This window comes from Balaenoptera borealis, assembly GCF_965194805.1.
Source record: "Balaenoptera borealis genome assembly, chromosome: 12".
In the NCBI taxonomy this organism is placed as follows: Eukaryota; Metazoa; Chordata; class Mammalia; order Artiodactyla; family Balaenopteridae; genus Balaenoptera; species Balaenoptera borealis.
The window spans coordinates 91,782,725-91,794,869 of record NC_138869.1 but is presented as its reverse complement, the minus strand read 5'-3'; the positions used below and the strand labels follow the sequence as shown (position 1 = coordinate 91,794,869).

Below are 12,145 nucleotides of genomic sequence, written 5' to 3'. Positions count from 1 at the left end.
TAATTTTTAGACAGTTCGGTAAACCTCACGCTATTTGGGTACATTACAGTTTCATAGCACTTAATTGTCTGTTGTAGCACTGTGAAAATTGGCTGACAGTACGTGGCTGGTTTTCATAAAGAATCCCGAGAATTCAGTCTTCTCGGTAGCATGACCAGCACGATTAATAATTATCGAATTCTTTGATTCTAATAACCTGACCCAGAATAATTTGCTGTGATGCTAGAGTAAGCTGTTAATGGTCTTCTTTGTAATGCCAGCTTCTGCTGTTTGTGACAGATTTTAATAGCAACTTCTTACAATGGTAGGGATGGATTTTCTTTTGAATTTCTATTAAATGAAGATAAGAAACTTTGACAAATTGCCTTCTTAGATTTTGACATCTCTGTGGAGTCTGTTTTTATTTTTTAAGATGAGGCCCGTTACACCCAAGCATGCATTAAAAAGCTATAAAACTAAAAGAAGCCTGCTATGGGATGGATCATTAAGAACCATCTCAGAAATGAATGGAATGGATGTGGGCTTAGCAGTTGCTGTCATAGATGATTCGGCACTTCAGGAGCTTGAGATAACTGTCAATCTTATGTGAATCCCTGCGTAGGCAGTGGAGCAGGTTATAAAAAGCAAAAAGGCGCGTATCTTCATCGGCCATCTGCAGGGACGGAAGTCCCGACCACACGGAGTAGACCTCATTCTCCTTGACTCCAGGATGAACCTAAGCACCCAAAGATAATGACTTATTATGAGTTTTATTAGTATTTGCTTATCTTCGTTCCTTCTAATTATCAAATTAAGTTTTGGGGAGGACACGTGAATATAAAACTCTCTAGACGTAGGTTTTGGAGCCAGCGTATCAGAAATCTGTTAGTAATATACAAGCTAGAAGCAGAACTCAGGTGTAAGTTTTCTTACATGTGTGTGATCACAGATTAAGGATATTTGTACAGGAGTAAAACGATGGAGAAACAAAGCTGCTGTTTGAATATTCATATGAATGTGATCAAGGGACACAGTTGTGTCACTTGAACTGTTTCATGTCCTGAATCTGTTCTCTGAAATGTACTTTTTAACTTTATTTCTTCTGAAGGTCACCATCATTACATTTATCTTTTCCCTGCTTTGAACTGATTCTGTTCTCCATAGAGCATGTGTTTAAAGACCTTAGAAACGATGAGGATTGTACTAGATGGTTTAAGGGGCAGATAATCTAGTGATGGCTCTGACTGACAAGATCTTCTGAAATAGTCAGGAGGCGTTCACATTCCACCCAGGACAGATAACCCCCTGATATCTATGAGAAATATCTGCTTTCTCTTGATGTCTTTTAAGTGGGAGGTACTGGGAAAACTGCCTATAAAAAGGGGGTGCTGACAGCAACCCCTCAGTGGTGAGAGGTGGGTGGTAGGGTGGGGAGCTGTGATAACAGAAGGGCACCAAGCAACTGAGCACCGTGCATCTTCATGCTTGATAACCCTCTGTGGGCTGGGAATCCCCGGAGAGCCAAGAGACCAAGTAACCAGCTTGGCAACTAGGGATGTCATCTAGTTTGGAGACCTTCTAGGTATAAACGTGGGATAACTGTAGACCCTGCTAAACTAACTTTCTGCTGCAGAGTAAGACTATTTTTTAAACCTGGGATTCCTTATTGGAATGTAAAGTTTGTGTGTGTTGCCTTGCTTTTTATTTTTTATTTTGGTGCTTGAGCCCTAAGACAAAATTTACTGTGCAAAGGGCAATGATATGAATAAGAATAAATAAGTAAGCAGTAAAAAAGAACAAAATGAAGTTATTATAGAACAAATTAGTGACCTCAGAAAATAGGCCCACAGGAATGAGGAAAATAACCTGAAAATCTAGGTGTTTATTTCATATGTCCCAGGGTTAAAATGTGCTTTGTATTTGTGATGGATATATTCTTCTCCCCTGAAAATGACAAAAATGTCACAGGATTAACATGTACTTTGTACACAATAAGAGAAATATAAAATTGCTCTTATGATTATGTCTATAATCGTATATTTTTATTTAGATGATATATTATTTCTGAGAACTTCAGGAAGCTGCTTAGATGTTCCCTCCCTCATATTGAAATTATCCCATCTAAATGGAGATTTATATTGCATATATCAATCTAAATATGATAAATTATTTGGGGAGATTAAATGCAATGATTAGGGTTTTTATTTTGGAGTCCCCCTCCAGAGAAAATTTAGGATGGGAAAACTTTGTGTAAATTACAAAATAAAAAAACATTCCAGAAAAGGAGCATCTCCATCTTTTGTGACCCACTGAAATCTAGTGCTTGTGGGACAGCATTCATGCTGTGGCCTCCTCTCTTCAATCTCCGTCCTTCCCTGACAGATACCTCTGGCAGAGCAGGGAGGAGTGGGGAGAAACACGGTCCAATCTGGTTTTGACTTTCTCTTTTCTTCCTTCCCACTCTCATCCTTTGGTTTGAGGAGGACAGAGAAAGAATACAAGCAGAATTTCAGTAGCAGATGTCCTGGGATACTTTGAAGAAAACATTTATTTTGCAAATTCTATTCTCTAGTTCTCTTACCCTTGAAAATGTTTCAGCCACCTGTGCCCAGGAAAAGGCAAGCTTTTGGTGGAATTGTGTGCAATGCAGGGAAGGCTGCACCTGTCAAAAACCGCAGTAGAATTCTGCTTCACTTACAGTAGAATCTATCACTATGATGAATGACGAGGCTCTTGCTTTATTTAATAGCAGTCTAGAATATAGAAGGCCTGCATCTTGTTCTTGCAAAGTGAGATATTTCAAAACTCATTCCTCATCACAGAGGTCCCTTCTTTCATTCATGAGAAAACCAAAGAAGCCTTCGAGAGGCTGCTCACCTGGCCAACTATCTTCTCCATGCCTTCCAGAAGTCGTTTGTTCTGTTCCTCAATCTCTATGGCTCTTGATAGGATAGCGTCTGGGGCTTCTTGCATACCCCGCACCTCCGTGACCAGGTGGTACAGAGGGTCATTCCAGGAGCGCAGCACTCCGAGGATCACGCTCAGAAGGACTTCGTGCTAAGCGACCACAGGAAGCAATTTCATTAAAATAAGCGTAATACAGTGGGTTTAGTCACATGTGATTTTTGTGCAGAGAGGCTGACCTAAAAAACTCTTCGTTATTCCTGTGTGTGTACAAAATTTTTTGAAGGTGGTAAAAGTTGTAAAAGTATAAAATGTAAGCTATTTGTTTACATTTTGCTAAAATTTTAAAAATCTGGCTTATTTTTTTTTCAATGCTTTTATTTTTGAATCTTTGAATTTTATTTAATTTATTTTTTTATACAGCAGGTTCTTATTAGTTATCTATTTTATACATATTACTGTGTATATGTCAATCTCAATCCCTCAATTCATCCCACCACCACCACCCCCCAAGCCGCTTTCCCCCCTTGGTGTCCATATGTTTGTTCTCTACATCTGTGTCTCTGTTTCTACCCTGCAAACCAGTTCATCTGTACCATTTTTTCTAGGTTCCACATATATACCTTAATATACGATATTTGTTTTTCTCTTTCTGACTTACTTCACTCTGTAGGACAGTCTCTAGATCCATCCACATCTCTACAAATGACCCAATTTTGTTCCTTTTTATGGCTGAGTAATATTCCATTGTAAACATGTACCACATCTTCTTTATCCATTCGTCTTGTCGATGGGCATTTAGGTTGCTTCCATGACCTGGCTATTGTAAATAGTGCTGCAATAAACATTGGGGTGCATGTGTCTTTTTGAATTATGGTTTTCTCTGGGTATATGCCCAGTAGTGGGATTGCTGGGTCATATGGTAATTCTATTTTTAGTTTTTTAAGGAACCTCCATACTGTTCTCCATAGTGGCTGTATCAATTTACATTCCCACCAACAGTGCAAGAGGGTTCCCTTTTCTCCACACCCTCTCCAGCATTTGTTGTTTGTAGATTTTCTGATGACGGCCATTCTGACCCGTGTGAGGTGATACCGCATTGTAGTTTTGATTTGCATTTCTCTAATAATTAGTGATGTTGAGCAGCTTTTCATGTGCCTCTTGGCCATCTGTATGTCTTCTTTGGAGAAATGTCTGTTTAGGTCTTCTGCCCATTTTTTGATTGGGTTGTTTGTTTTTTTTTAATATTGAGCTGCATGAACTGTTTATATGTTTTGGAGATTAATCCTTTGTTGATTCGTTTGCAAATATTTTCTCCCATTCTGAGGGTTATCTTTTCATCTTTTTTGTAGTTTCCTTTGCTTTGCAAAAGCTTTTAAGTTTCATTAGGTCCCATTTGTTTATTTTTGTTTTTATTTCCATTTCTCTAGGAGGTGGATCAAAAAGGATCTTGCTGTGATTTATGTCAAAGAGTGTTCCTGCTATGTTTTCCTCTAAGAGTTTTATAGTGTCCGGTCTTACATTTAGGTCTCTAATCCATTTTGAGTTTATTTTTTGTGTATGGTGTTAGGGAGTGCTCTAATTTCATTCTTTTACATGTAGCTGTCCAGTTTTCCCAGCACCATTTATGGAAGAGACTGTCTTTTCTCCATTGTATATCCTTGCATCCTTTGTCATAGATTAGTTGACCATAGGTGCATGGGTTTATCTCTGGGTCTGCCTTATGTAAATAACTAATTCTTCTAATGAGTTCTAATTTATAACATGAAGAATTTTGTTTTTCCCTCAGAAATTCGACCATCTACTCAGTGAGTTCTTTATATTTGAATACTTTGCTTGTCCAGGGAAAGAAACCTAAGTATTTTGTTGGAACTCAGTATGTACCTGGAGTATCTACCCAGGAAAGACAGATTCCACTCATGCCCACATCATTTTCACCCAAAGATTCATTTGTATTAATGAATCAAATCATGTATTAATATATTCATTTTTTGATTGGTAATTTTATTTTATGATATTGGAACAAAGAGGCAATGAAGAAGACATGGCATTTAAAAACATGCTTTCCTTAATCTATCCCAACACCAACCCCCACGCTGCTATCAGAGCAGTCTATTTTGTTGACATGTGTAGGTGCAGAAGATGGCACAGTACTGTCTTTAGTAACAGCATCAATGGGATTCACAGTGGAGGGTGTTGCCCCCTAGTTTACTACTACCAGGATCAGGCATGAAACTCCAAGGGGCTGAGCATCTCTGATTTAAAATGCTTACTTTCTTGATGTCCATGAACTAATCTACTGGTAAAGGAGATGAAGAGTGGAGAAGAATCAAATAGACATTGCAATGGAAGCATGAGTAGAATGTGAGAGAAGGAGTTGTAAAGAAATACAAGCTGTATGGTGAGTGGCACATACGCACTGGGCCATTGTAGCTCAATGATTAAAAGTGAGAGCTCTGAGTTGGATGAAACTCAGACTCACTGCTTCCTAGCTGTGTGACAGGTGCAAATTCCATAACTTCTCTGAGCCTCGGTTTCCTTATCTCAGGAAGTATAATAACAGTACCTGCGTTATAGGGTTTTTTGTGACGACTGAATATAATAATGCACATAAAGTGCTTTGTAAAATGTATGGCAGTGCAGTAGCTCTCAATAAATTTTAAATTTATAAAAAATTCCTCCTCCTCCTTCTTCACCTTCTTCCTTCATTTTATCATCATCGTTATTAATGAGCTTAGTAGACTGAAAGAACGCTGGTATCGTTAACCAAGTTGTAGAGAGAGAACAGATTGTATTTAAGGGGGGATATATGTGAAAGTATTTAAAATCATGTGAGGACTGTGGTTCGGGCAGGGAATCAGAAGGGAGAGATTATGATGATAAAAAAATGGAGCTGGGATAAATGATCAGGCCTTGATATACAGACTTTGTTGTCATCAGAACAGAGGCAATAGTTGCGGTCATGAGAAGCAAACCATTTTATAGGACCTGATTTGGGGAGAGACCTGTAATTAAGAATAAGAGGTGACAGAGGAGTCAGTGAAGAATGAAGTAGGTGTCAGAGAAGTAGAAGCAGAATCAGGAGAGCCTTGAAAGTCAGAAACAATGGCTCGAATGGTACAGTGGTCCGTCATGGTAAATGCTGCCCATGTAAGAGTCACTAGTAACGGGAAATACATCAACTGGGTTTGCGTTTCTTACATACCCATGAATTTTGCAAATTTAATATTTTACACATGGAAGTCCCATTCAGTTCGTGCTTTCATGCAGTAAAATATATGCAATCCTAGGTCTCATGCATTGGTTGAAGTAATGTTGTCTGCATAGACAATTTATAGATCATTTATTTTGCTGCTGTAAATCTTTAGTCAGCACTTGATTTTACTCATACTTCATCAAGTGCAGAATGTAATTTCTCTTCGATAGCTTGCTCTTCCTCCACCTTTCTCTGCATGTGCGGTTACCATTACTTCTAATAATCTACACCCTGGTAACACCTGTGGACTATCTCATTTGTTTAGGTGAAAAACCTGGATAAAAGACTCACATGGACCTGTTGGGCTTGTTCTTTGTCTTCAGGGGTGGAGAGGGAGGAGGTGTGGCAGCTGTTGATGGCCTTGGTAATGAACCCTCTGCCCTGGGCGTACCGTTTATCCTGGAAGTGATCAAGCAGATTTACTGAGTTAGTGTTGTTTGGGCATTGAATATATGAACCCATTACCAGAATAGTAACACATTTGATAGATGTATAATTTTTTTAATGAAAGCCACATAAAAGTTGAAAGTCATTCTTTTTCCTACTTTTTCTTTCCATTATCTCTATAAAATTTTTTTTTTCATCTAACTTCTAAATTCCAAGCTCTTCCCTTTGCTATTCCCTTGTTTAATTTCACCCTTCCCACAAGTTATTATCTGGATAGCAAACACGAAAAATACCCCAAATACGAAATATTAAATGTTTTATTAAGTATCATCTTTTTAAAAAGTATTTGAACCAAATATAGTGCATATTTACCTGTATTTAACCATTTAATCTCTTGTTCACTGTGGGTCGGAACCAATATACGTCCTTAATAGGAATTATAAAATGATAACTTTTCTTTGACTAATCTCTGAATCCACATACCTATAGCTTAGTGTTCATCATAGATGCAGACTACAATTTTGTTGATGGTGACAAAATGGTGAGTCAGTAAAACATGGCATAAAATTCTAGGAAATACTAAGCAATGGACTGAGAATAAGAATAGACAAAACTAGCTAACACATTGATAGAGAAAAACTAATCTTTAGTAAAAGTTGTGAACATTTAAAGGGATGATTTGTAAGATTTGGAAAAAAGGTGGCCAGTTAAAAATGGAGAATGAAAGAGAAACTGGTGAGTAAAAAGAACTACATGAATTTAATACAAACATTGAATACCATTTTTTATCAGCTGTTTGCTCTACTATGTGCTCCTTGATTGTCCTAAAAGAGTTAACATATAACTTTCAAAGTACCTTCATCAGAAAGAGAATAACTGTTTCCAGTTCTAAACCAACCCTTCTAGTTGGTTCTAAACCTATTCACAGCAAATCTTAGAACAATAATTTGTAGCATTTAAAAAACTATCATTATTTGTTTTCCTGACATGGATTCAGCTTCATTTACCATGTTCAATCCACCCAGTTCACTGCAGTGCAGTTCTCATTTATTGGGTATCTACTGTGTGCTAGGTGAAGAATGCCCAGAGAGACACTTAAGGACAAAAAAGTCCACATACTTCCTTTTCCTCAGCCCCACCTAAAAGTGCTTTAGGTCAGGTGCTGTTATGGACTGAAGGTTTGTGTCTCCCCCAGATTCCTGTGTTGAAGCCCCAACCCTCAAAGTACTGTGTTTGGAGAAGGACCTTTATGAAAGTAATTAAGGTTAAATGAACTCATAGGCTAGAACCCTGATCCAATAGGATTAGTGTCTTTATAAGAGAGTTTTCTTGTTTTCTCTGTATCTCTGTCTCTTTCTCCCCCGCTTACCATGTGAGGACACATGGAGGAGCCAGATGGGGAAGAGAGAGCCCTTACAAGAACCTGACCATGCTGGCACCCTGATCTGGGACTTCCAGCCCCCGGAACTGTGAGGAAATAAACTTCTGTTGTTTAATCCACCTAGTCTATGGTATTCTGTTATGGCACTCCAAGCTGATTAATATAGGTGCTTTAAAATTTATTTTGGAAATTAAAAAAATAAAACGAAGTAAAGGAAATTGAAAAAAAATTATGACACTCTTTAAGAATCTTTGAGATTTCATGAAACTGACCCTTTCTTCTACATCTTATGAGCTGATGCCTTCTTTGACCTAGAAAGTGTATTATTTGAAAGTTGGCTGGTGCAGCCTTCTTGTTTCAAGTGTGGTTTAGCCCAGTCACTTACGTGAAGGTTCCTTCTGGAAATAAGCATGAAGTGCAGTACTTACAAATTCGTTGAACATTTCCGAGGAGAGGTTATGGATGTAGTGAGACAGGATGACTGCGCGGTCAAACAGGTCTCGAAGGGACACCTGGCAGTTGACAGCCCCGCTGGGACAGATGGGAAGGGAGGCCACGCTCTTGCACAAGAGGAGATTTGACACCAGCAACAGCAGGAGCAGGAGTGACCCTGCTTAAGTAAAAAAATGAGCCCCTCTGAGATGATCTGTTCAACTGAGGTTATCAAAAGCCATCCTGTCGAGGGAAGCCTTATCTCTCCCCACTGCCCTCTGCATGATTTGGTACTGAAATAGCTGAGGTGGGAAAGAATCAACACCTTCCACTGTGTAAATTTAGATGTATAATCATATTTGCACAGATAGGTAGTTTGAGAAGTAGGTTACTCCCTGCATTTTTGTATTGCTCCCAGAAGTGCTTCTGTGCTTTGCAAACATTTGGAGCTGAAGTTAATTCTGAGCCGGAGCGTTTAGGTCATTCTCTTAAGATAGTTTAATGTCTTGGAACTTTTCTGCAGATTCTCAGCAGCCAGGCTCTCTAGGAGTTTGTAATTTTTTTAACTCTATGTTGACGAATGCTTGCATTCTAGACACTGAAATGGCAAGAATAGCACAGTTGATCTCTCTGGTTTACTGTCGTGCCTGATAATAATAAACACATGACCGACTGATTGCTAATATTGAGTACAAAGAGAATTCTAAGATAAAAAGGATACTGTAGCCTGGATCTGCTAACTCACCTTAATAACCCCATGCATTTCCTTGATACTTTGCCCAAAGCTTTAAAAATTTTTAAAAATTTGTGTTTCACAATAACCCCGTGAGAGAGCCTTGACTTTCATTATCTTCAAATTATATTAATGAAACAAGAAGACTTAGAGAGGGTAAGTGATTTTCCCCAAGTCCCATTATTAGCAGATGGAGGCGGCTGGGTGCCAATACTGTCATCTTTTCACTTCCTCATGTCACATCTCACACGCGTGTGGGCTCTCGGTCTGTGTGTGTGTAACAGGGACCACATCGGTAGCTGTGATGACTCAGAGCTAGCAGAGGTCATCGCCATTACTAGTAGAGAAAAATACTTTGATTGCATGACGATAGTGAACCTAGAAAGTTGATTTTTCAATTTGTTCTGCTCTATAAAACACTCACTTTTAAAATATTTGACAATTATCAGAGATGATTTAGTCACCAATTTACTATCTCAGAAGATGGACAAATAAGAACCACTAACATATCAATAATTTACACTTCCAAAAGGAAAGAAACAATATATTAAAATCACTTTTAACTTCGAACTACTCCAAAAGAAGATAAAGAATATAAAATATAAAAATGTGTTTATCAGAAAACTCATTTGCTATGGAATCTTCAATAAATGTAACTGGAAGTGTCCAAGATAAAACTAGGCAAGTGCTAAAGATTTATGGTGAAAAAATACCTAACCCCAAATACCTGAAAATATCTAAAGGAATATTTAGTATAGAATGTAGCTAAACAACCTTTTAGCTGCAAAATAGAAAATATTAACGTTGTGAGATGATTCATGTAACAGACTTTTAATTTTTCAAAAACATGTTTCCAAAGAGTTTATTTTAGGTACATTACAGTCACGTAACATAGCTGATTAGATGTTTTATCTACAAGTATAAATAAAAAGTGCTTTGCAGATAGAGGCATTGGAATAGTATTGGTTCTGGGAAATTCATAACTGGATAGATATTCTTTAACTCTGACTACATTTATCTGTACCTTTATCATCTGAAGGATTTTCATAGTCTAAGATGAGATAAAAGAGATAAATGTTTCTGTTGTTTCATGAAATAAATTTTGTTACTAATTTCCTTGTCTTGCAATTTCCTTTTCTTGCAAATGTCAACCAAGAAAGTAAAGGCGATTAGTTATTACTAGCCTGTTTTTTCTTTTATAATGTCATTTGGCTTAAACCCAGTCGACAAAGTATTGTAGGAGACAACTCTGCTATCATTGTCTATATTATGGCTTCAGAGTTAAAAGTTTTGTCAGGCTGACTCATCTTGGCCAAACCACATAAGAGGCCTGGGAACTAAAAAATGTTTGTTTCTACCTTCTGGAGTTGTGATGACTTGGACTCAGAGACACTTTTGGTCTTATTCCAGTCCAGGGTTTCTCACCTTTGGCCTGACTGACATTTTGAGTTGGATAATTCCTTGTTCTGGGGGCTGTCCTGTGTATTGTAGTATGTTTAGCAACATCTCTGACCTCTACCCACTAGAGACCAGTAGCACCCCTGCCCCAAATTAAGACAACCAAACACATCTCCAGACATTAACCAAATGTCTCTGGAAGACATTCCCCCATTTGGGAACCACTGTCCTAGTCCCTTATACAATTGATTTCTAGAGCAGTGATTAGATAGCTCTTCTAAACTCTGTAATCCTGAAACCTCTGACTAAGAGAATATTAGCTACAATTTCAAATTAATACCGCTACAGGAGTGTTGATAAAGCTAGCACCTCCGTGAGTTGCTGCACATACCTTTCTGTGATGAAACTTTGCTGTCCATGGTGGTGATGATTTCGAAAAACACACTTCACCAGAGAAGATCTGGTAGTCCTACAGCTTTCTCTTTCCCAGATATTGGCTTTATAAGCCTTTGACATCTTCATGAATATATTTAATCAGGCATTCCCTTCCCTTTTGCCAGTCATCTATTTCCGTCATCGAGATTACCCCCATAATTTCAAACATCAAATGGTATTCTATTTCTTATTCATATTCAGGAAGACATACTGGCCAGAAATGAACATCTAGGAAGGATTTTGATTAATTAGACCAAAAGGAAATGAGAGAGATAATGAAGGTGAGATCTGGAGACTAGTTTGGGTTAGAGGACCTGTAAAATTATAGCAGTCATTTACTTTAACATTTACCTTTATTTCTCTGCAGTTTCTTGAATATAGCATTATCTTTCACTAAGGTGTCTCATGTATTATCAAAGGTTATTTTGTTTTTCATTCAAAATTGCTGGGTGAAGTCAAAATTTCAAAACTTACACACTAAATACCAAGAAATATAGGATAAGGATGAGTAAGATTTTCAGTTCCTGTTATACTCAATACATTTCTCCCATTTTTTCTTGATTTTTACACATTCTGTTTTATCCTTTTAAAAATGACATACCTCTGTGGTAAAATGTACATTTTCATTTATCTCTTTTGATTTTAACATTTAGGTAAAGTTATATTTTCATCCCCAGTTTACAGATTGAAAAACAGAGGATTGGAGAGATTAGATGTCAAGGATATAGAAGAAGTAATTAGTCAAGTTAGATGCTGAAAGGATTGTCGTTTCAAGAGGAATCAGGAGGGATGTGAAGAAGGCTGGAAAATGAATCCTTTAACACACGTTGCCCCCTCTTCTTTAACACACGTTGCCCCCTCTTCTAAGATGAAGAAAAAAGTCACCCCTGACCTTAGGGAGTTTATTCTGGGGAAGTGACACAGTGATTTTCAAGGGCAAACACACACACATAGCCTGGTATATAATGCAGTAAAACAAAATTCTAGACAGTCATGTCCACTTTCAAGGATAGGGGTGGACAAACTGTTACTAACTTATGGTGGCTTTATTTCTCTGACCTCGAGCTACTCTGGAGCCAAGGTGACAAAAATTCATCTTTCATGGGCTCAAAAGTTCCACTTGCCTTTTAGAGATTTCCTGAATGAAATGATTGTAATGAATACGAACTAAGTTGTTGACGACATTCTCTAATTTTTTAGTCCATGCATCTAAAGCAGCCTGTGACCTTTAGTTTCAATT

The 12,145-nt window shown here is 37.8% G+C and overlaps 2 protein-coding genes and 1 long non-coding RNA gene across 4 annotated transcripts in view; 1 reads left to right on the top strand and 2 right to left on the bottom strand.

Moving 5' to 3' along the window:
* HDGFL1 (HDGF like 1) overlaps window positions 1–12,145 on the top strand; it is a 740,887-nt gene that overhangs the window by 505,629 nt on the left and 223,113 nt on the right. The window lies entirely within an intron of this gene.
* LOC309607661 overlaps window positions 1–12,145 on the bottom strand; it is a 345,875-nt gene that overhangs the window by 111,880 nt on the left and 221,850 nt on the right. The gene's annotated exons all lie outside the window — the stretch shown is intronic.
* On the bottom strand, window positions 506–11,850 carry PRL (prolactin). 2 transcript variants are annotated; one of them, XM_082346432.1, is made up of 4 exons: window positions 8,336–11,850; window positions 6,431–6,538; window positions 2,857–3,036; window positions 506–715 (listed from the first exon to the last, which is right to left on the bottom strand). In XM_082346432.1, the coding sequence occupies exons 1-4, from the start codon at window positions 8,348–8,350 to the stop codon at window positions 524–526; spliced, it is 495 nt and encodes a 164-aa protein (XP_082202558.1). In that variant the 5' UTR covers window positions 8,351–11,850; the 3' UTR covers window positions 506–523. The 2 variants fall into 2 exon arrangements, with proteins under 2 accessions (XP_082202558.1, XP_082202557.1); XM_082346431.1 differs by lacking the exon at window positions 8,336–11,850 and having other exon boundaries at window positions 6,431–7,833.

Coding starts and splice junctions, on each gene's coding strand:
- PRL (XM_082346431.1), bottom strand. CDS start 6,601: ATGGGTTCATATATTCAATGCCCAAACAACACTAACTCAGTAAATCTG. Junction 3,037..6,430: donor AACAAGCCCAACAGGTCCAT/GTGAGTCTTTTA, acceptor GTGGTCGCTTAG/CACGAAGTCCTTCTGAGCGT. Junction 716..2,856: donor TGGAGAAGATAGTTGGCCAG/GTGAGCAGCCTC, acceptor TTGGGTGCTTAG/GTTCATCCTGGAGTCAAGGA.